Consider the following 21,583-nt stretch of genomic DNA (forward strand, 5'->3'; position numbering starts at 1 on the left):
AAAAAAATCTGTCTATTTAGAAGTGTAGGATCACAACTTTTATCTATATGATGATTTGGCAGAGCATTGTTTGGTTAAGTTTTGACAACTGTATCCTTTCGACATCACAAACTTTACATGTCATATATATGTAATGTTTTAACTGCCTGCCCTTTGCGAAGCACCTCCCATCAAGGCCTCCCCAGATGGTTCTGTGTAACAAACCATCTGGCTTGTCAGGTTAATGTTTGTTCTGCCTAGAACATGAACTCAAATCGGTGTATTCAAACAACAACAGTATAGCATCCACTCAGGTGTAGTGCTGGAGGTTTGTTTCTTTGATTTTATTTAATTTTTTTCCCAAGCTTATTGCATAATTTTCCCAACAGATGTGGAGCTGTCATGAAATTGTTCATGTTGTGTTTTATGAGCTCTTTAAGGAGCGTGGGTCATTCTGGCTCACAAGATACAACGTTATCCAGGTAGGTTCTAAGTGGATCAGCTGGTGAGCATCAGTCATTTTAAATATGCCTGAGCACTTTGTAAACACCATCTGATCATGCATTCATGGACATCAATACAAACACGCTGAGTCCAAATCCCAAAGAACTAGTCATCCTCAAAGGAAACCGATGACATTTCCTTTAAAACTGTATTTACACGTTTCTTCAGAGAGCAAAAAGTAGATCGGAATTAAGTGGGATGCGATTAAAACATTTTAAACAGGAAAATGTGAAATTCGGTGAAAATTAAATCAGATGCGTATTGACATTAAATGTGCAACATGGTTCTTTTTTGTACTGAATCTGCTGTGATGAGACAGAACAATTGTTTACCACATTCATGAGGATATTTTCTTCAGTCACCCAAAGTGTGTTGGGGATGTTCCCTGTGTGGCTTGTGTATCGCGAGGGCTTCCCGCATGTGCCAAAGCATCTGATTGGGGTTTGGCTCTTGGCACGCAAAAGCTGTGGTGGGTGGGGAGCTGGCGGCGCTTGGGGTTGTCCAAAACCCAGTGATTTAATCCGGATTACAGCCATCATTTCTCTCTATCTCTCCCTCTTTCTGTCAGTATTTCCCTCCATTGACCACATCTCCCTTTTCAATCCCTCCCGCAACTCCTGCCCACGCATTCTTCCTCTTCCTGCTGCTCTTTTTCCTGCTCATGCTTCACCCTTTTATCACAACCATACAATCTTCTCAAAGACCCAGTGATCCTACAGGCTGCACTGTTGCTATGGTGATCTCATATGTCACATTTTTCCCCATTATTTCCATCGATACATAGGTAACAGTCCCTCAGACTAGACTTTCAACTGATGTACTGTTATAGTTGTGTGATTTTTTTTACGTCATCTTCTCAACTTTTATCTGAGTGCCTAATATGTTGCTAAGGTAACTTCCATCATTTTTATTGTCATGGAGACCCCGGTGGGAAATGCACGTATGTGCCTGTGCACCAAGTCAAACACACTATTTCTGTTCTCTACTAAAATACAAATTGAAAAAAATGTAAATAAAAATGTTCATGTTTTAAATGATTGACAGTCATCAGTACATCAGTTTGTTATTAGTTGATGATACAAAAACATTTTTTAAAAGGAACGTTATGCATACTAGCACAACTACATAAAGATTCACTGGATATTTGCATAACTAGTTCAAGTATATGGGTATACGGCTAAAGTGCACCATAGTTAAGGCGTCATCATGTTAAGAAATTGTGCAGACGTAGTGGTAAATGTATTTCCACACATACACGCGTACTGAATATGAAGTGTGAGACACAGACGTGTAAGTGGAAGAAGCATTCAGATCCTCTCCAAATTAATATGGCTATTGTAGTCTTCACTTTCAAAATCTAAATCTATCTAAAGAGATATTTTCAACTGATGCACTATTATATTTTTGTGATTTATAAATAAACTGCTGTTGTAAATAGCTAAACTAAACATTTTTTCTTTTAATTATGTGACGGATCGGCTCCACTCAGAAGGGTCACACCATAACTATGGGGTATCACTATGTGGTATCGTGAATGAAATGGAGCACAGGAAAGTTATGTACTTGTTAGAAGTACATGAAAACTGTATCTGGTAAATCAACTGAACTGAGCTAAGCTCAAAGACTGTGAAACAAAAAGACTGTGTACACCAAAGGCTCCACCAAAGATAAACAAATGGTTAAAGCCATTGTTACTAGCTTAAGAGACATTTCATTGAATCTTTACTCAAAATGATGGTTTCTACAGTTTTACACAGAATCGGTCATGTGACATTCTACACCTCCCGAGGGAGGGAATTAACTGTTTAAAATTTGTAATTTTGAATTTGTACATTACTTGTTTTCACGAGCAGAGAGAGGTTTCCTCCTTGTGCTCGATAGTAAGCAGTCTACACACACAGGTATGGTGCTTGTTATACCGTCTCAACATTTGAGCGTCACAGTGAACGTCTGTGTGTGTGTGTGTTTGTGTGTGTTTGTGTGTGTGTGTGTGTGTGTGTGTGTGTGTGTGTGTGTGTGTGTGTGTGTGTTGGAGGTTGGTGGCCAACAAGGTCTTTCAGCAGGGGAGGGTGCAGCCCCCTCGCTCCTTCTGTCACTGGCCTGAAGCACCGGAACACCCCTTCTGGATATATCTGAGTGTGTGTGTGTGTGTGTGTGTGTGTGTGTGTGTGTGTGTGTGTGTGTGTGTGTGTGTGTGTGTGTGTGTGTGTGAGTGAGTGAGTGTGAGGGCTCCTGTGTGAGGTTGGATTCAGCCTGATGCCAGGTGACCTTCCACGAACGACGGGCTATTGATAAACCTTGGCAAAAGAACACAGAGACTGGGAGATAGAGATAGAGAAAGAGAATGGCAAGTGTCAGTCCATATTTGATCTGACAGGATTAGATATGTCACTCTGTTGGTGATGATTTAGGTTACAGCTGGCACCATTAATACACAGGGCTGAAAAGTCAAAAGGAGCCAAGAAGGAAAACCAGAAATAAGTAGATAAGAAGGATTAGGCCATGAAGAAGGGGCAACATCCGGTTTTCTAAGCTGTCACCAGTGTTGAAAGGGGAAAATTGCAGTTCATCAGAAGACAACTAGGGGGCTGGCTCCCAAGGCGAGTCAGTCTCTATTGACCCCCATATTAAAATCTCCAGCATTATTACAGAAATACGACGGAGTATTAGGGCCAAACTAAGACAAAAAACATTGGAAATTACGAGAATAAAGTCATAATATAATGAGAATAAAGTCGTAAAATTACGAGAATAAAGTCGTAATGTTGCGAGAATAAAGTCGTAATAGAATAAAGTCGTAATATTATGAGAATAAAGTCGTAATATTACGAGAATAAAGTCGTAAAATTACGAGAATAAAGTCATAACATTACGAGAATAAAGTCGTAACATTACGAGAATAAAGTCGTAATGTTGCGAGAATAAAGTCGTAATATTATGAGAATATAATTTATGAGAACTCTAACAGGAAGAGCTTCTTCTCCCTGTGTTAAAATGAGGAATATTGAGCATCTTGTGAAGTTATATTTATATATTTATAATATATTACGACTTTATTCTCGTACTATTATGACTTTATTCTCGTAATTTTACGACTTTATTATCGTAATATTATGACTTTATTCTCGTAATTTTACGACTTTATTCTCGTAATATTATGACTTTATTCTCGTAATTTTACGACTTTATTCTCATTACATTATGACTTTATTCTCGTAATTTCCTTTTTTTGTTTTTTTGTTTGGCCCTAATACTCCGTCGTACAGAAATAATGCGTTTGTAGATAAAAAAGTTGTTTCTCATAGCTTGATTTGATGGGGTTTGAATTTTGATGTAGCTCATAAGGCTACACATTTATGCATAATTAGGGGTGTGGGGTTATTTTTTGTGACAAAACATATGGTTTGCTTTCACTTTAACTGTACGAATACACCACTGCAGCTGGTTCTGGGTTATCTTAGCAGGACCCAGGTCATGGTTCAATACCTACCTACACCCAGATGTCTAGAGCAGGGGTCGGCAACCCAAACTGTTGAAAGAGCCATATTGGACCAAAAACACAAAAAACAAATATGTCTGGAGCCGCAAAAAATGAAAAGTCTTGTATAAAGCCTGAATTATGGTTCTGCGTTAAATCGTGCCATAAGCCTTAGAATGAAGGCCACACATGCTGCATGTATCTATATTAGTTATAACTGGGGGAAGATTTTTTCATTATGCACGAGAAAAAAGTCAAAATTTCGAGAAAAAAGTCGAAATGTCAAGATTAATGTTGAAGTACAATCTTGAGAAAAAAGTCGAAATGTCGAGAAAAAAGGCAAAATTTTGAAGAAAAAAAAGTCGAAATGTCGAGATTAAAAAGGAAGAAAAAAGAAAAAAGAAGAAAAAAAATAAAAAAAAGGAAACAAAAGGTCAAATATTTTTGAAAAAGCTCCAAGGAGCCACTAGGGCGGCGCTAAAGAGCCGCATGCGGCTCTAGAGCCGCGGGTTGCCGACCCCTGGTCTAGAGGGACTCAGATTGATCTCTAACGGCTGCCTGGCTACAGTCATTGATCTTAGCACCAGCTACTCTTAGCTACAACATCTCAGGTCTTGAGGACTCTGTTTCAGGTCTGATGGTGCTTGTTTTGAATTTTGCTGCAGCAGTGACATCAGATATGGGGATGGATGGACAGATCTGATCAGAATGAGTGTAAGGCAACACTCGTTATCATCATAGCTGAGCATAAACTAAGCTAAGCTAAAATAGCAAGCTTATGAGGACTGAGGTTAGGTGGACCTGCTCCAACCAGTTGCTTTGGCTTGTTCCTTCAGCCCATTTGCCCATTTTTGGATTAACCCTGAGTGGGTGGAGTCATCCCTGCCAAGGTGACGCCACCCAGAGCCCGAACAAAACGGGCTTTAAAATCCATCTTTGGAAAACCAAAATAGGGATTATACTCCATTCCCCCTAAAAAGAAAAAAAAGACATCAACACAAGACTTTAAAAAAAAAAAAAAAAAAAAAAATCTATGGGCCCATAAAAACACAAGGATTGAAGCGATGACAAAAGTATCCTAAACTAATAGGTAGCCTACCGTCCTTTCTGTTTTTTGTCAAGAGAGATTGATCAGCAGTCTGCAGGGCAGTCTGTTAACAAAGAAGACAAGTACATGTACTTCAAGTCATCAGCCAAAAGTTTCTTTCCATCTAAATGAAAAAAGTGCAATTTTGCAATTTTAAAAAGACAGCATATTAGAAACACGTCATGCCCACTGTCATACATGGTGATGGTAGGTTGATAATTTGGGGGAGGGGGTTGGTACCACAAGATGTGGGGACCTGCAGTTTATGAAGTGAGAATAAACACCTCTGTATACAAACTATTGTAAAATAAAAACTGAGACCAACTGTCTGACAGCTAACGCTTGCCTGACATTGTGTGAAGCAACAGAACAATAATCCCCAATCACGCCAACGCCTCTACGACAAAAGTATTGCAATGGTACAGTCAAAGTTCAGACCTCAACTCAAATAAAGCTGTGTGATCAAACCTTAGGAGAGCTGTGCATAAACAAATGTCTACAAATCTGAATAAAATGTGACAAACAATGAGAGGGACTGATAATTTCATACAAAGGAGAATTATTTCAAGAGATTGCTGTCAAAAGTAACTTCATGAGCTAATTCGAGATTTACTTTTTCTCCACACATTACTTTTGCATATCAGCTTACATTTTGTTATACACAAAAATATTTAAGCTGTGGTGGTTTAATTTGAAGATAAAATAAAAAAAAAAGTTAAACTATATCCAGATATGTAGATCTTAACTAAAGAACTATCATTTAACTGAGCTCTTCAGACAATAAAATGAGCTGGCATGAAGCTGTTTGAGGCGCCGCTTTTATGCTTTAAATGCTTTAAATGCTTTAAATGCTTCGAATATGTTCCCCCCTTTCTCAGAAATGTGCCTCTCTCTCGTTGAATTAGTTTATGGCTGACACATATTCTTGTTCTTTTCATCTTCATTTTCTGCCCCTCGCCTGTTGCCGTGGTAACTAGCAGAGGGAAGTTGAGAGGAGGGGATTGAAAGGGGTGGTGGAGGGATTGAGGAGGGATAACTGCTCTTCCTTCATTTATCCCTTTATCCTCAGTCTTGTTTTATGGTCTCTATAGCCAAGTCTTTCACTATTCAACCTTATGCCACTGATTGAGTCCTCAAGTCAGTGATCTTCTGCCCTCTTCTTCATCACACCTTTTTTTTTCTTGATTTGAATTTAGGTTTTGTGGCACTCCAACCATCATAGCCCCTACAGCCACCGTAGCCCCCTCCCTCTTTCTTAGAAGCATTGTACTTTTCAGCTTTACTTTTCAACTCAACATTATAATGCAAAGGTGTATACCTTTTGCATGTGCTTTGCCTCATTACACCCTAAAAGTCAGCTCCAGTTAAATCTACTGAGCTCTGCTCCCACTGCACCCCTGCCTCTGCTTTCAGTCAGCTTCCTCATTAAATGCCATGTGAATAGCATGGTGGGCTTTTCATAAAATACCAATTTAGACATAAAAGGGGACTTAAAAATCACAAGAAAGCTGCTCCGTGATCTGCATTTTAATTTCCTCATGATTTAAATAACTCCAACTGTTTGGATGTTTTGAGTATGGAAGTATGTATACGAGTGTATTTCTGTGCATTTATGAGTAATGTGTATGCTTTTAATTTTCAATATATAAAGAGGCTGATAGGTTAAATATTCAATAATACTTAAGTAGCAACAATCAGAAAGTCTTTGCCATTTTTGCTTTATTTAAAAACAATTGTTTTAAAATAGCTCACATAAAAAGACAAACAGGAAGGAATTTTCCAATTGGTCAATAAACCAATCAACACCCAATAAAATCTGGTTATCAGTGTAGATTGCAAAATCCATATTATGGGAGATTTAAAAAGTCTCTGTGGTCACAGGTATTTATATGGTTCTAAATGGCAATGATGATAACATCACACCTCTGTGCACAGGCTGATATTGAGATGAGGCTGATCACAGCTCACCTTCTCATTACAGAAACACACGCCTAGCGATCATAACCTCTGACATGAAAGCTCTGACACTGGTATTTAAAACTACCAGACAAAATGAGGTGAGATAATTGTGCTTGTCTGCAAGATAAACTAGAGCTACTGTTCTCTCAGATGGTGGTTACTAGACATACAGCAGATACATACACTTTTGTTGCTAAAGCAGCATTAAATACAATGGATACCATTTTATCTTGACTACAAAAAAACAATGATCTTCATAGAAAACTACAAACACAGTATGATTATTGCTGCCATTGAGGTGGAGGAGGACGTGGTGGTGGGTTGGGAGGATTACTAGGAGAGTGAAAGGCTGGGCCAAATGAAAGAAAAGAGAGAAAGATGCTCTGAAGAGGAGAGAAAAAACAGGTGGGGGTAGCCGTGTATGGTATGATAATCTACAGCTATTCGATGGCATTAACAAAAAAAAAAAACTAATGCAAGAACCCTCTCTTGGCCAATGTGCAGATTACAGAACTGGGTTTGCGTGCAGGAGCTATTATATAATTCATTCTCCATGATGAGATTTTCCTCCACTGCTGGTTTTCCTTACTAACCCCTCTAGATCCGTCCATCCCAGGACTGGCATGTTTGTCATTTAATTTAAGGAAAAGATGTCTGAGCCACGCTGCTTTTTGGTGACTGTTTTAATCTTTTTATCCTTGTCTGGAACCGATTCATTTGCAGCAGTAATTTGGTGTTTGCTCGTAGCGCTCAGTTTGAAACATATCACACTCAGGGTGCAGCTTCAACACATGGAGATGTGTTGAGCGTGCTTGTATGAGGCTGTGCAGTACATGTCTGTCTCTGCACGTGCGCACATTTGGTGCAATGCACTCTCACTCTGGTATTTTGAATGTCTCTGCTCACTAAGCTCCTTAATGGAGTCACAACAAGGGCAAAAGCATTTCATCTTTTTGTGTTTATTCTCTGGCCCGTCCTCCTCCGTCCTCTCACCCCGCCTGTGTCCACTGTTTACAGGTGGGCTGGCGGGCAGTAACAAGTTTTTTTTGGTTTTGTTTGATATTCATTTTGGATGCCAAACCCCCCCTTTTTTTGATGAGGGTGAAGTGCTATCAGACTCTGGAAGGGATTATTTCTGCCCTTCGACTCTGCATCTGTGCTGCACAAGTCTGGCAAAAGCACTGTGCAATTGGTAGATTACCCTATACACAGGAAATGCCATCGAATGATTATCTATCTATGGTGCAGCCGTGGGGGGCTCCCCCTCCATCCACTGCCCATTCCCAACACTGCCCACATAAACAAGTCAAACACACCTTGTCGTTGTCTGGTATAGGATGTATTTTACTCTTCACCAGCTAAAATGATTAGGGATGTTGGAACTCCAGACCATTACGGATTATAGCGGGCGGAAAGACTGACTGGCTGCGGTGGATCCTGCGCTAGCTCAACTCCTTCTTTCTCCGCTATAACACCGCTAGAACCGCAGCTAACGTGGAGGAGCCCAACTGCAACACCGACTCAGGGCTCCCCTCACTTTGCACCCTGAGACGTGTGAATATCAGGAAAGCTGCGGGCCCTAAAGGCAACCTTGGGTGTGTATTGATGTCACATGCCGAGCAGCTGGCCCCTGTGTTCACCTTTATTTTCAACTTGTCCCTGGCTCACTCTGTTGTCCCTGCCTGTTTAAGCGGTCCACCATCGTCCCCGTCCCTGAAAAACCCAGCCCTGCCTGCAACGACGACCACCGCCCAGTAGCACTCACCTCGGTGGTGATGAAGTGCTTTGAACGACAGATAAACGACTTCATCTGGGCTTCATTGCCCACTTCTTTTGACCCCCTCCAGTTCGTCTACCGCTTGAAAAGGAGCAGAGACGACACCATCGACTCCATTCTCCACTTCACCCTCACCCACCTTGACAGTAGAAAAGGGAACTATGCGCGGCTGCTGTTTATTGACTACCGCTCCGCATTCAACACCATAGTTCCCCACAGACTGAGGTCTAAGCTCAGGGACCTGGGGCCGGACTCCTCGTTTGCTCCGGGGTCCAGAGCTTTCCTCCAGCCCACGTACCCTCAACATCGACGTGCCCCAAAGCTGTGTCCTGAGTCCTCTGCTCCTTCTACACTCATAACTGCAAAGCCATTCACCCCTCCAACATCGCTGTGACGTCTGCAGAGGACACAGTAGTGGTGGCCCTGATCTCCAGCAACAGGGTAAGAGCCGACATTGAGGAGGCGGACGCTTTGGCATCACGGTGGAAACTCAACAACCTGGAGCTGAACATCTCCAAAACTACAAAATGATTGTGGACTTCAGGAGGGAGAAGCAGAGAAACCATTGCACCCCTTTCAGGATTTATGGGATCATATCCGAGCATTATGTACTATAAAGTTGCAATCTGCCTTCTTTCTTTCTTTTTTTTTTATTTCCATGGCGTTGGGAAGACCATGGGAGCCAAAGACTGAAAACCCACAGATGGTAGCAGCAGTGTTTAGAGTTTGGAACCAGCAACACAACAATATCAATGTGCACATGTATCCCAAAAAGACAATCTGTGACTTTCCAATTAACTGGATTAGAAAGGAAGTAGAAAGGGTTTTCAAGATGATCCTCATCATTCTTCCCTTTCAAAATGATGCTATTCAGGTGACATTGCCTAATGGAGATACCTCCATTATGTTGGAGCACTTGATCCGTTTGTCTTTGCCACATTGCTGTAAACACTGAAAAAAGAAAATAAAAGCCTGTATAATTGAAGCAGGCACATGTCCAGTCATTTTTTGGAGAACATTAAATGTACTCCTCCTGTCAACATTGCAAACGTGTCTGTGAGGCACCAGAGCGGCCTCCCCACGTACAAGGGGATCAGGCAAACTGGACCTGGGTGATGAGGTGTAAAGGAGAGACCCCGCAGAGCGTGGAATGCCAAAACAATAAGGCTTTTTATTGTGTGCAAAAAAGCACAAAGACATACAGGCGAAGGCAAAATCAGTATTCTAAAAAATGGCACATTGAGTATAGCCTCTCAGCAAGCTACCTCCATTCAGCAGCCCCTCTTCTGGTATGCAAGCTGCTGTTTATAAACCCAGGCAGGGTGGGGAGGTTGATTGAGCACAGGTGGGCCCAATCAGCAGAACCAGGTACACCTGTGTGCTGCTCCCCCCGCAGACCACGCCCAATCCTCCACTCTGCCACACACATTAAAAAAAGTCTGGTGACGGTGAGAAGGGGAGGGGTTGCTCACTTTCTCACAGTGTCCTATGTATGTCAGTGGATAGTCCATGTTTCACAGCATATTATGGTCTATAACGACCCTGATGCGGCCGCATAAACCCAGTCGCTACTTTCCGTCCTTGACAAGACACCACATTCTTACTTTTGGACGCAGCTAATATGATACACGAAAAGCTTTAAGAAATTAGATGGGTGATATTTTCCTCCAACTCCATTCAAGTTTGTATGCCCAATATATATATATATTTTTTTTTTTAATATATATATATATATATTTTTTTTTAAACAGCTTGTGCTTTTTATTATTTTACTTCTTTTCTTATTCTTACCTATTTGTTATTATGTCTTGCCGCTTTTAATGTCAATGTAAAGCACTTTGAATTTCCTTGTGTTGAATTGTGCTATATAAATAAATTTGCCTTGCCTTGCCTAATGTATCAATACTATCTTCGTACACTTTCTCATGAGCATTGAACAGCTGCAACAGCTCTGTAGCACTGTGTGAGCTGTAATTGTCCTCTGCAGACATGTGTAGATTCTTACCAGAGAGGCTCTTACTTACTTCTCTTTAATAATCTTAGTGAGAACCAAGCATTTGTAGCCAGGTCTGAAAAATAATTCAATTCAATTCAATTCAATTTTATTTATATATCGTCTATTACAACAGAAGTTGTCTCTAGGCGCTTTCCAGAGACCAGAACATGAAAAATAAACAGACCAAGTGTCTCGCTAGTTTAACACCAGACACCTCGAGCATGAGTCAGATTATGGAGCTCTATTTGCATTTTTATATCGTGTGGTCAATGACACTTCCTGCTATCCTTGTCAAAAAGCTGCTTACATTATAGGAGGAGTTGAGGCACATTTCTAACATGTTTTTAATTGCTGGTTGACATTTTATGCAGGCTGCTCATCATACAGTTTCTGTGGCGCCAAAGCACCCTGTGTGCTGTCACCAATGATGTGCCAGTAGACAATGCTTTTTACTGCTTAAGATCCTTCTCTGACATCCTCTTCTGAGTACTTTAACTATGCATCCCACACTCTTGTCTGCCGTACCGTGCAGCAGAGAATCCAGTAGCTAATTTACAGTATGGTGCAAGTTTTTGTTTTACAAGAACACAGGCATTGACAGCAACAACCAAGGAGAGTTTCTTTTTTATTTCAAAAATATGTAAGACCTTTAGAGGAACATATAACATTCTTTGTCTTTTAAAAACAAATTTCACGGTTTCAGTGGGCGTTCCTTTAGAGTAATTGTAAAATCTGCGAGACCTTGTAATACACGGTTGCCCATATTATTGGAATAAGTTTGTTTTCAGGAACAGTCCTCTTTATTATGAATCTTTTCATCTTCAATTAGCACATAAGAAGAGGTGAAAGTTTTATTTCACTTTCATGGCCAATAGTGGATCTGTAAGTATCACAGAGTTGTTTGCAGAAAAAACGTTTTTACACATCACTTAAATGTAAATCAGGTTACAATGTGCTATTAACCTTGAAATATATCCATTGGCTTTTGTCAAGCCTCTCAGAAATACACTGCCTTGCCTCCTTCATTTTTTACCACCCACAAGTACTTTTACATTAGAACATATTTTGACTCCTATGCACACAGAACCCATTAATCCATGATAAATGTAATGAGGTCAGATTTTATGGGCTACTGTATGGTGTGCTCATGGTTCATGTGAAGTAATGACAGAGATTTATAATTTATATAAATAGCCGTGATAAGTGACAGCGGATCTTGTGCAGAATTCGGCCTGTACTCCTCATTTCTGTGAGACTTACTGTAAGGTGACAATCAAACAGTAGATCAGCTGTGATGGTGAGTATGTATAGACTCTTGGGCCAGACTTAGTCGCAGTGTGAGACAGCCAGCAGGCTCATGCAGCAGGGTCAGCTGCAAAAAGCTTTTCTGAAGTGCTTGTTCAGTTTAAGTCCTGAAAAATGAATGAGTGATGAATAAAGTTAACAAATAGAAAAGTGTTTCCAAGAAGGGAAACATGGGGGAAGAGGAGAGAGGAAGCTAAAACTGTTGTCCATCTACTGTGTGTGTCCAACATCAGATATTTTCCAGTAGGAACACGTACGGGATAGAAGTAAATCATTTTAGCAACAGTAATCTCCTTGTCCTGATGTCCCCCACTCAGCAATAGCACCTAATCCTCAAACCTGACTCACCTCAGTCTCACCTGTTGCTATGGGACTGAAGGTGGGGAGTGAACTGTTTATAACAAAACCAGTGGAGGCGTTTGCTGCATTTGTATGTGTAGCATATTGTACAAATCCATCATAACCTCAGCATGTGTGAGTCTGAACTGTGGCCTAACAACGCTTAAAGAAATAACTCGGCCTGGTCTGAGACATCAGGTGTTTATTAAACCAGGCAAAGACTTGATAGACTACAGCTTTTTGCTCTTGAATCAAAATGAGGGGTTGTTGGGGCTGACAACACATCCATAATCCAGCACTCATAACTGTTCTTCTTCTGGAGTGTTTACTGTGGTTTATAAATAAGTTTGGGAGCGCTGCTCTTGTCAGGTTCTTGTCAGGAGGAACAGAGACTTTACAGTAACTCAAAGTCCTTCTCTTTCTTTAGTACACTTTTGTTTCCTTCTGCTGACACGTCTTCCTCTCCTCTCACTCTGATAAGGACTTCACAAACAGTCCTTAACCCCCATGTAATGCTCAACAAGATATAAATGGATTTATTCCATGCTTTGAGTCCTTTGTCGGATATGTTTTGTATTTAGAGATTTTTAAAAGAAATTGCAATTGCCTCACTGTGTCCCACTTTAATCCATTTCCATCCAGTCACGATGCTTTTGTCTTGGAGCAATACTGTTTTACATTCATAATACTGCTTTGTGTCACAGCTTTGTCTTTTCAATAATTAGTAACTCACTTTGAGCTCTTTCAGTGGTCCAATGAAAATGCCTCTGATCTATGACTCTGAACGCTACCAACAGTGATTTGAAGTGTTATTTTTACGTTCTGCTAACATTGTGTCATCAGACCTGCACATAATTGAATATAAGGCTTTAATCAAGGAAAAGGTTCCCAGATGTTAAACACTTAAAGGTTATTCATATGGATATATGCTCTCAATGTGATGAGAAAAAAAGAAGGTTGTGATATGCAAGTCATGAATGACTATAAATGAAGATAGTAAATTACTGAGCATCTCTGACTACTTTAACACAACGTCTGTCTGATTTTCCTGCAGGATCTTGCTGACGGTCGTGGTGATCTTCCGCATTCTGATTGTGGCCATCGTTGGTGAGACCGTGTACGAGGATGAGCAGACCATGTTCATCTGCAACACTCTGCAGCCAGGCTGCAACCAGGCCTGCTACGACAAAGCCTTCCCAATCTCCCACATCCGCTACTGGGTCTTCCAGATCATTCTCGTGTGCACACCAAGCCTCTGCTTCATCACCTACTCTGTCCACCAGTCAGCCAAGCAGAGAGATCGCCGTTACTCGTTTCTTTATCCCATAATGGAGAAGGACTACGGCGGCCGAGATGGGGCGCGAAAGCTTCGCAACATAAATGGTATTTTGGTTCAGCACGGTGGAGATGGAGGAGGGAAAGAGGAGGCTGACTGTTTAGAAGTGAAGGAGATCCCCAATGCCCCTCGGGGCCTCACCCACGGCAAGAGCTCCAAAGTCCGCAGACAAGAAGGGATCTCCCGCTTCTACATCATCCAGGTGGTCTTCAGAAACGCACTGGAGATTGGCTTCTTGGCGGGCCAATACTTCCTGTATGGCTTCAGCGTGCCTGGGATCTTTGAATGCGACCGTTACCCGTGTCTCAAGGAAGTGGAGTGCTACGTGTCTCGGCCCACAGAAAAAACGGTTTTCCTGGTGTTCATGTTTGCGGTGAGTGGCATCTGTGTGGTGCTCAACCTGGCAGAGCTGAACCACCTGGGCTGGCGCAAGATCAAGGCGGCCATCAGGGGCGTGCAGGCCCGCAGGAAGTCTATCTGTGAGATCAGGAAGAAGGACATGGCACATCTGTCCCAGCCACCCAACCTGGGACGCACTCAGTCCAGTGAATCAGCCTACGTTTGATGATGATGACGATGACGAGGGTGAATAAAGGGGGAGTTGGACGAATGTACAAGAAAAAATAAATGAATTAATTATGATTTTAATTTCCTGAGGAATGAGGGTCAAATAAAAAAACCTCTCTTGTTTGATGATGGAATTTCACAGAATGTAAAAAGACCAAAACTCCGGCTTCAAGAGTCACGAGAGGGCAAAGATCATGACGAGCATGAACCAGGACAAAAGGCTTTGTTCTGCAAAACGAACATCATTAACACAATGATCTCACGAGAAGACGTTCCTGCCATTTTATACGTTTGTCCTTTTTTTTAAATAATAACTTTTTCCTCTGCCCTTCGTAATGGGAAGACCTAAATCATCACAGGGCTGGAGAGGGCCGTGTTAGGACGAAGAGGAAGAGAGAACACAATGGAAAAGACGCTGTTTTGTGTTCTCTGGAAACTGGAAGATGAGTGAGGTGTTTAGTGCATCCCATGGTGCTTTTTCGTCTGGACTTTATCAGATTTTGCTTTAAAAAAAAAAAAAAAGAGTGAGGCGTGCAAGAACAGGATAGGAGATGGGAAGGGAGGATGAGCAGCAACATCGTGAACGGAAGAACTGTTAGAGCCAAGACAGACCACAGAGGATGAAGGCATGTTTTTGGGAGTGGGGGATAACAGGAGGGAGATGTCAAGCTCTGGGACAATATATGAAACAAGATACTGAGGGGGGGAGGATAGGAAACATATTTCCTTTCCTACCTGTCTTTGCTGAAGATTTCTGGATCTACTGAAGCCAATAGAGGCGGCGGTGCCTCCAAACATTGTGTCTCGCCTCCGCTGGAACATAGACACAAGCCAAACGAAAAGAAAAATACTGACGATGTTTATGCTCCATCTCTTGGCAATAGATGACTTCAACACAAACACAGAGAGTGGCTCCCATAAACACCCCTCTTTCCTCTCTTCTGTCTTCTCCTCTCTCAGCTCCGTGGCTGGCAGCTGTACAGACATAGGCCTTGGATGACAGTAATGACCGCTGCTGCTCTCCACCTGCGTAAACATGAAAGTATTAGTGAACAAATGGACGGGCAGGTTGGTCAGTTCGGTGTCTCCTGAACGTCCTGCCAGCATCTTGGCCCGCTAACCGACAAAGGATTAACAGAAGAAGAGCACAGGGGAACGAAAAACTGTTGACGAGAAGGAACACATCACTTTATTATAACTTTAAACAGATTTTATAAAGAATATTACCATAAATTATGATTCTTTTTCTTTTTTTTTTTGAGAAAGCGATGGTGCCATCCTTAAGATATTTAATTATTGTTCAACAGTTCCATAGAGTATATCACAGTAATATTATTTATCCATTAAGAGTATATCCAAATAGATTTATTTATCTCTGGGGATGGGTTATTGGGGACTTCATGTTTTTGTTTGTTTTTCTAATGTATAAACTGTTTGTCTTTTTCATTTTTGTTTAGTGTGATCTATTTTCTCACTGATGCATCGGATTAATGACGTGTCTGGGGGTGAGAAGGGACGACTTTGTGAGCTTTGTTGTTAAAAGCTTTGAGGATGTGCAGCTGAACCCCCCCCCCCAACTCCAAACTACACAAAACTTTAACAAAAAAAATGTACTGCAATCACAATGCAGTTTAACAGAGCTGTCAGACAACATTTTTACAGTTTGTTTTCCTATTCAGACCTTTTTTAAAATAATTATAAAAAAGAAATCGGTTGTATTCCTTCAGGCAGGTGAGGCCTGGGAGCTATTTGATAAGGCATGTTTACATAATGCAATGTTTCTTGGATGAACAAGCTGTGGTGAGCAGTTGCTCTCTAGGGACAGCTGTGTTTTTGTCTCAGTGGCTTTTCATTCCTTTCCTGACTTGGTTTCAGCATGTGTGTATTGCGAAAGAAAAGTAACAGAATAACCTGAATGATATAGAAAAGACAAAGATGGAAAAGAGTGGTGCACCTTGATTAATGCAGATGAGTGGAAGAGTGGCAGACTGCAGGAACTTACGCTGGGACAAAGACTGTGTTTCTGAATAGTCACAGACATGCACAAATGTATAATTTAAAGCAGAAAGCTAGCACTACGCTGTGAGCTTGCGACACCAGATACAGTTTGATGGACTGCATCCAGCATGCTTTGAGACTCACGTATACAGAAACGGATTCAACCATCACCATGTTGTCTTGTGACTCTGTGGGAAGGGGCTCAGGGGCCTGAGGTACATACACACAAACACAGCAACCAAATCTTTCTCCTAACTCATCACGTGCCAGTCAAGAGTGTCAGCATGTGATGAACTGGGATTTAACCACATTTAGGTAGGTAGAGAGGTAGTGAGAGCAGTTGTGGACTGACAAATTCCTCACTAGGATACTTTACGGACGATAGAGGAATAAAAAAATATAATATCCGAGTAGGATATTTAAATTATTATTTTTATTTCCCCTGTTTTTTTTATTCAAATCTTTAGGAAAAGCTCAAGGAAAACAACATGGTTTGGGCTGAAATCTGCAACATTGAACATGCAACAATGCTTTAGGCATGTTTGCACTGGCGTGCTGTTGCAACGGCTGATGCAGCTGCAGAACTGCTGCCCATTCACCCCCGCTGTCATAATCTCTTGGATTCTTACAGGTGATTATCTCCAGATTTAGTCTTCTCTGAGGATGTTTGTCGGGCTCAGCAGGGATGTATACAGTCCTCTGCATGCACGAGGAAGGACAATCTTGTTGACAGAGCAAATCAAAATACTAACAATAGAGGTTTTGTTTTCCGTTATTAACTGGTGAGAGCTTAAATGGCGACCTTGAGATTAAAAGCCCGTTCTATATGCCGCCCCTACTGGAACGTTACTTCATAGTACAGTACTGACATAATCTCTTCAGAGGACAGACCAGCGCTGGTCTTAGCACTATTTTTACTGAAGAGCACTCCATATTCAGCATGAAACTCAATAATAATAATGATAATAATGATATTAATAATACAAATCTGAATGTAGCAGCAGGCAGTTTGTGTCTGGTTTCATTCTGGTCAGAAACACAAACACATCTATAGTGTTAGGACATAGAGGACCATAAAAGTGCCCTGCTTTTCTTCAGTTTACATGTAGCATCCAATTGTGACTCCAGCCTCAGGTCTGTAATGAATGCTGACTGGAGGTCGCCGAGGTACCGGGTCCACCACTTTCACAGTCCACGCGAGCTCCGGCTCTTCCAGCAGTCCGCTTCTCTCCACAGTCTGCTGTTCTATCTGTATACTTTTGTTTTCCTCTCATTTGCTTGTCTTTTTTGACTCGTGGGTTCATTTTGTTGTCTGTTGCTCTTTCTGTGCAGTTACATGTCAAAAAAAGGAAAGATTTTTTTTAAACATGTGAAGTCAAGGGTAGAGTGATGAAATATTATACAAATAGAAAAAATGTTCTATTTCTTCCCTTGCCAAAGTAATATGCAAAGTTTATTTAATTTTCAAAGTATTCTTTTTCTTAACTGCATGTGTAATAGCTATAATAAGCATGTTTCTATGTTTTCTTCGACAGAACCTTTAAAGAGAGTCTTTTATAGTCCAAACTATGGAGTGAAGCTATAATGTCTTGATGCCAAGTGTGTATATCAATCAGCCAGTTCTTCAGAGCGCACAGAGCCAGGCAGACCAACACCAACTCAGTGATATTAAAACTACCTGTTCATTTCAGCTCCCAACATATTTTGATAACCAGTACAAACACTAAATCTTTGACGTGCACAATTATATGAACTTTTAAAATAAGATGCTTTGATGTATAAGCCAGTGTTTCAATGATCTACTGTAAAACACAGGGTAGGAATGTAAGTATACAGTTAAAAGACTGGTACCATTAGTTGTCAGATGGCAGAACATTCCAGGATTTAGACTTTAGCACAATCTGTATTTTAACCCGTCATTTACAGTATTTTAGTATAAAATGATTCAATTCTCAGAGAAGCACCCTGAGGACAGCCCACTGGGCCGCGGTCCGCAGACAGCAGACTCAGGAAAGACAACAATGCTGATCTGTCAAACCAGTTTTTACTTGTAAAGATGCGTTTTCTGCTTAAAAACTTTTATAAAAAACATTGAGTCGTACAGTTACGGCTACTCTAGAAAACGGTCCTCAAGTCTGAGCCATGAGCTTTGCTCAATGGTGCTATCAGTCTTTACCAAAAACATTCATATAATCCCTTTAGTCCAGCAAAGTACTGCCCACATACCACAGGTCATGTAGCAAAGCTAGTCTTCTTAAAAATTAACCTTTTACTTCTGACTGTTACTAACCAGTGGGACAACCTCTACTAGCCCACAGCACATCATGTAATTTTCATCAGATTCTGCAGTGACTTATTACCACAAAACAGTAGCAAACAATTTGAATCCTCAGGAATGCAGCACGTCGCTGTTTCATTCATCAACGCAGAGCTGACTGCGAGTACTACGTTACTCTTTAATCTGCTGCCAGACGGACCTTAGATTGATTTAGTAATTAGCAGTAACATTATGTAGCCAATCTAAAGGGCTGGTTAGGTGGCCCCTGAGCAAGATTTAAAAAAAAAAGCCCGTCTCATGTGTTCAAGGGCTTCACCACAATCTAAAAAGCCATTTTTTTTTTTTCTTTATAAAACTCAATCTTGACATGGCACATTATCTTGAAAAGGCACAGTGTGCAGTCACGCGACACGATTAATCACATGTATGGAGTCAGTCGGGCTTGAAATTGTCTTTGCATTTAAAGTGAAAATTACACTTCTTCTCTCAAATAAGACTTTTTTTTTAGAGCATTAAACTCAACAAGAGAAATGTAAGTTGCAAAGGTACTTATCCAAATGTTCAGATTCAATTGTCATTTTATTGTGAAATGAAATGCTCCCTCCTCCTCCTCCAGCCCTGTGTTATACTGCTGCACAAAGGCAAGATCACATCCATCTCAGCATTCAGGAACATGCCTTCAACATAGAAATAAAACTCACATGATATCCATTATCATTATCCTTAGACCCTTACACTGCCTGTCAGAGTGGAAGTAAAATCGCCATCCAGCTCTGTCTGTCTCATTGTTAACTATTCCACGGACCAAAGATGGATTAATGGCACATATCAGGTCCGGTCTCCGAGACCAGCACCTCCCGAGCTCAGATCAGATCAGTACTGTCTCATGACATGTGTTTGCCCACATGTTCGAGAAGTTCAGTGTTACAGTCAGAGGGATGAAACCTGAATGTTGACGTGTCAGGGGAGTGGGGGAGCACTGTGAAGTGTGGCCAATATTTGGCATTCTAGTAATGAATATGAGAATATAGTTTGATTTTATCCCTTGTCAGCGTAGCTTCTGCATTTATCTGTGACATCTCTACAGATGTAAAAACCTGGACTGATAGACAGGAATGATGGACTACACACTCCAACACACTCACGCTTTGTGACCTTCATCAGAAAATCTGTCATTTGTGACCGCAGATTATATGATGTATGTGATGGACCTTCTTTGAAGGTTCTCTGTATATTTCTGACTGGTGTACTGTATGTAAAGACTGAATAAAACCTTGAATGTTGCATCAAGCCTGAACTGGCCTCGTGCCTGTTGATTTATGACCTAGAAATGTTCATGTATTTCTGTATTTGGGATTTTGTTTCCTGCACACAGCGCAGTCCGTGTGTGTAGAGAAAACGTGAGTTATGTGACCATGTGGCAATGATGGGATTTAGGAAGTAAAAAAAAAAAAAGAAAATCTCTGGCGTGAGGGCAACTGAACATAAGTGGCATCGGTTCATATTGGTGCATCTAAATATAGACGATACAAAATAGCCCTTGCAGGGAGAGGTGTGCAGCACAGCTGGCTGCTGTAATGACATTTCTGACCTCAGTAGGTGACTCTGAAACGTGTCAGAAAGATTATAAACCCTTTACAACATGTCACTGATGAGAGGAACGGAAGCTTAGCGGTGTGGGTGTTGTTATGTTTTGTCATGACCTGCTTTCTTTCCGATGCTATAGTTTGGTTACGTGTAACAGTGTGAGTGCATTCACAACATGCACTCTGTGCAGGTGCATAGAGTGCATTACATTATTTCTGAACTGGTGTGCACGTCCAGCCCCCATCCACCCGAGGTCACATGGCGGCTGTGATCAACTGGGATTGAGGGCTTGTTGCCATGGCGATAAGCCAGCCGGTAATATCTCTAAGCACAGCCAGGATTAATCTGCCGACAGATGGCTGGCTGCTTCCTATCACTTCCTGAAACACACACACATATTCATATTCTCCATCATCATCATCCTCATCACTATTGTCCCTTTATCCCTTCACATCCCTTTCACTGCTGTTTGCATACACACATCATAATCTCTGTCCTGCCAGGCCCAAGATCAAACCTTACGAGCAGTGTGTGCAGAATTATCGTTTCTGCAGCAGCCTTCATCATCACCACATTGATTTAGTCTCATTCTCATCATGACTAACCAAGGCCACCAATCCTGTTGTTTTGATCATCATATCCATTACCACAACCATTATCTGCAGCACTACAGATGTTATCTAAACCTGCTTGCAACCCCACTGGGAACTAAACACCAGGAGTTGCTTCTTTGATCAACACAGCCAGCTAACAGAGGTGGGACTTTAATTCATGTGTCAAGAGATCTCCACCTCATCAACACAAAACCGTTCCTGATTAACCCTCTTGAGAAACTGCAGAGGTGAAGTGTCATCATGAATGCTAAACACTTGTGTGTAGCCTGCTCAGACCTGAGATGGGTGGTTTCTGGTCACTGTTCAAATAATGTTGACGCTTGCATTTTCACTTCACAATCAAAAGGCTGAATATGTTTATACTTTATTTTGTTTAGATTTGGTTCTTCTCATGGATCAAAATAATTTCTAAAAATGCAATTAATATTAGTTTCAATTGTTGTTAACCTATCTTTTCTGTGCAAAGTTCAGTATTTGAGAATTTAGGCACAACAGACTATTGACCAAGAGCAGTCAACTCAGGTATCATGCTGCTTCAGGATTGGTAGGGATTTCTGGCCACATAGTCTGAATGTCATTGCTCTTTTGTTGTTTACCTCATACCTCATTGGTTCTGCAATACTGTTCAGTTCTGTCTTACAGTAACACAGATAACTTGTTTAGGCTGCTTCTAAATTGTTATTAAGGATGTACCAAATTTGTCTAGTTAATTCAGTAAATTAAAAATTAAAAATCTTTACCCCTTACAGAGCTTCATTGTTTCTTTTAAGACCTTATAG

At 41.1% G+C, this 21,583-nt stretch overlaps 1 protein-coding gene across 1 annotated transcript in view; it reads left to right on the forward strand.

The window, feature by feature from the left end:
* LOC133441572 (gap junction delta-2 protein) overlaps window positions 1-19,894 on the forward strand; it is a 32,295-nt gene extending 12,401 nt beyond the window's left edge. Inside the window, exon 2 of the mRNA XM_061719004.1 lies at window positions 13,479-19,894. Coding sequence (XP_061574988.1) covers window positions 13,479-14,325 — 847 coding nt within the window. The 3' untranslated portion in view covers window positions 14,326-19,894. The remainder of the gene's footprint in view (window positions 1-13,478) is intronic.
* Window positions 19,895-21,583: the final 1,689 nt, after the last annotated feature.

The sequence above is a fragment of the Cololabis saira genome, chromosome 4, assembly GCF_033807715.1.
Source record: "Cololabis saira isolate AMF1-May2022 chromosome 4, fColSai1.1, whole genome shotgun sequence".
NCBI classification, from domain to species: Eukaryota; Metazoa; Chordata; class Actinopteri; order Beloniformes; family Belonidae; genus Cololabis; species Cololabis saira.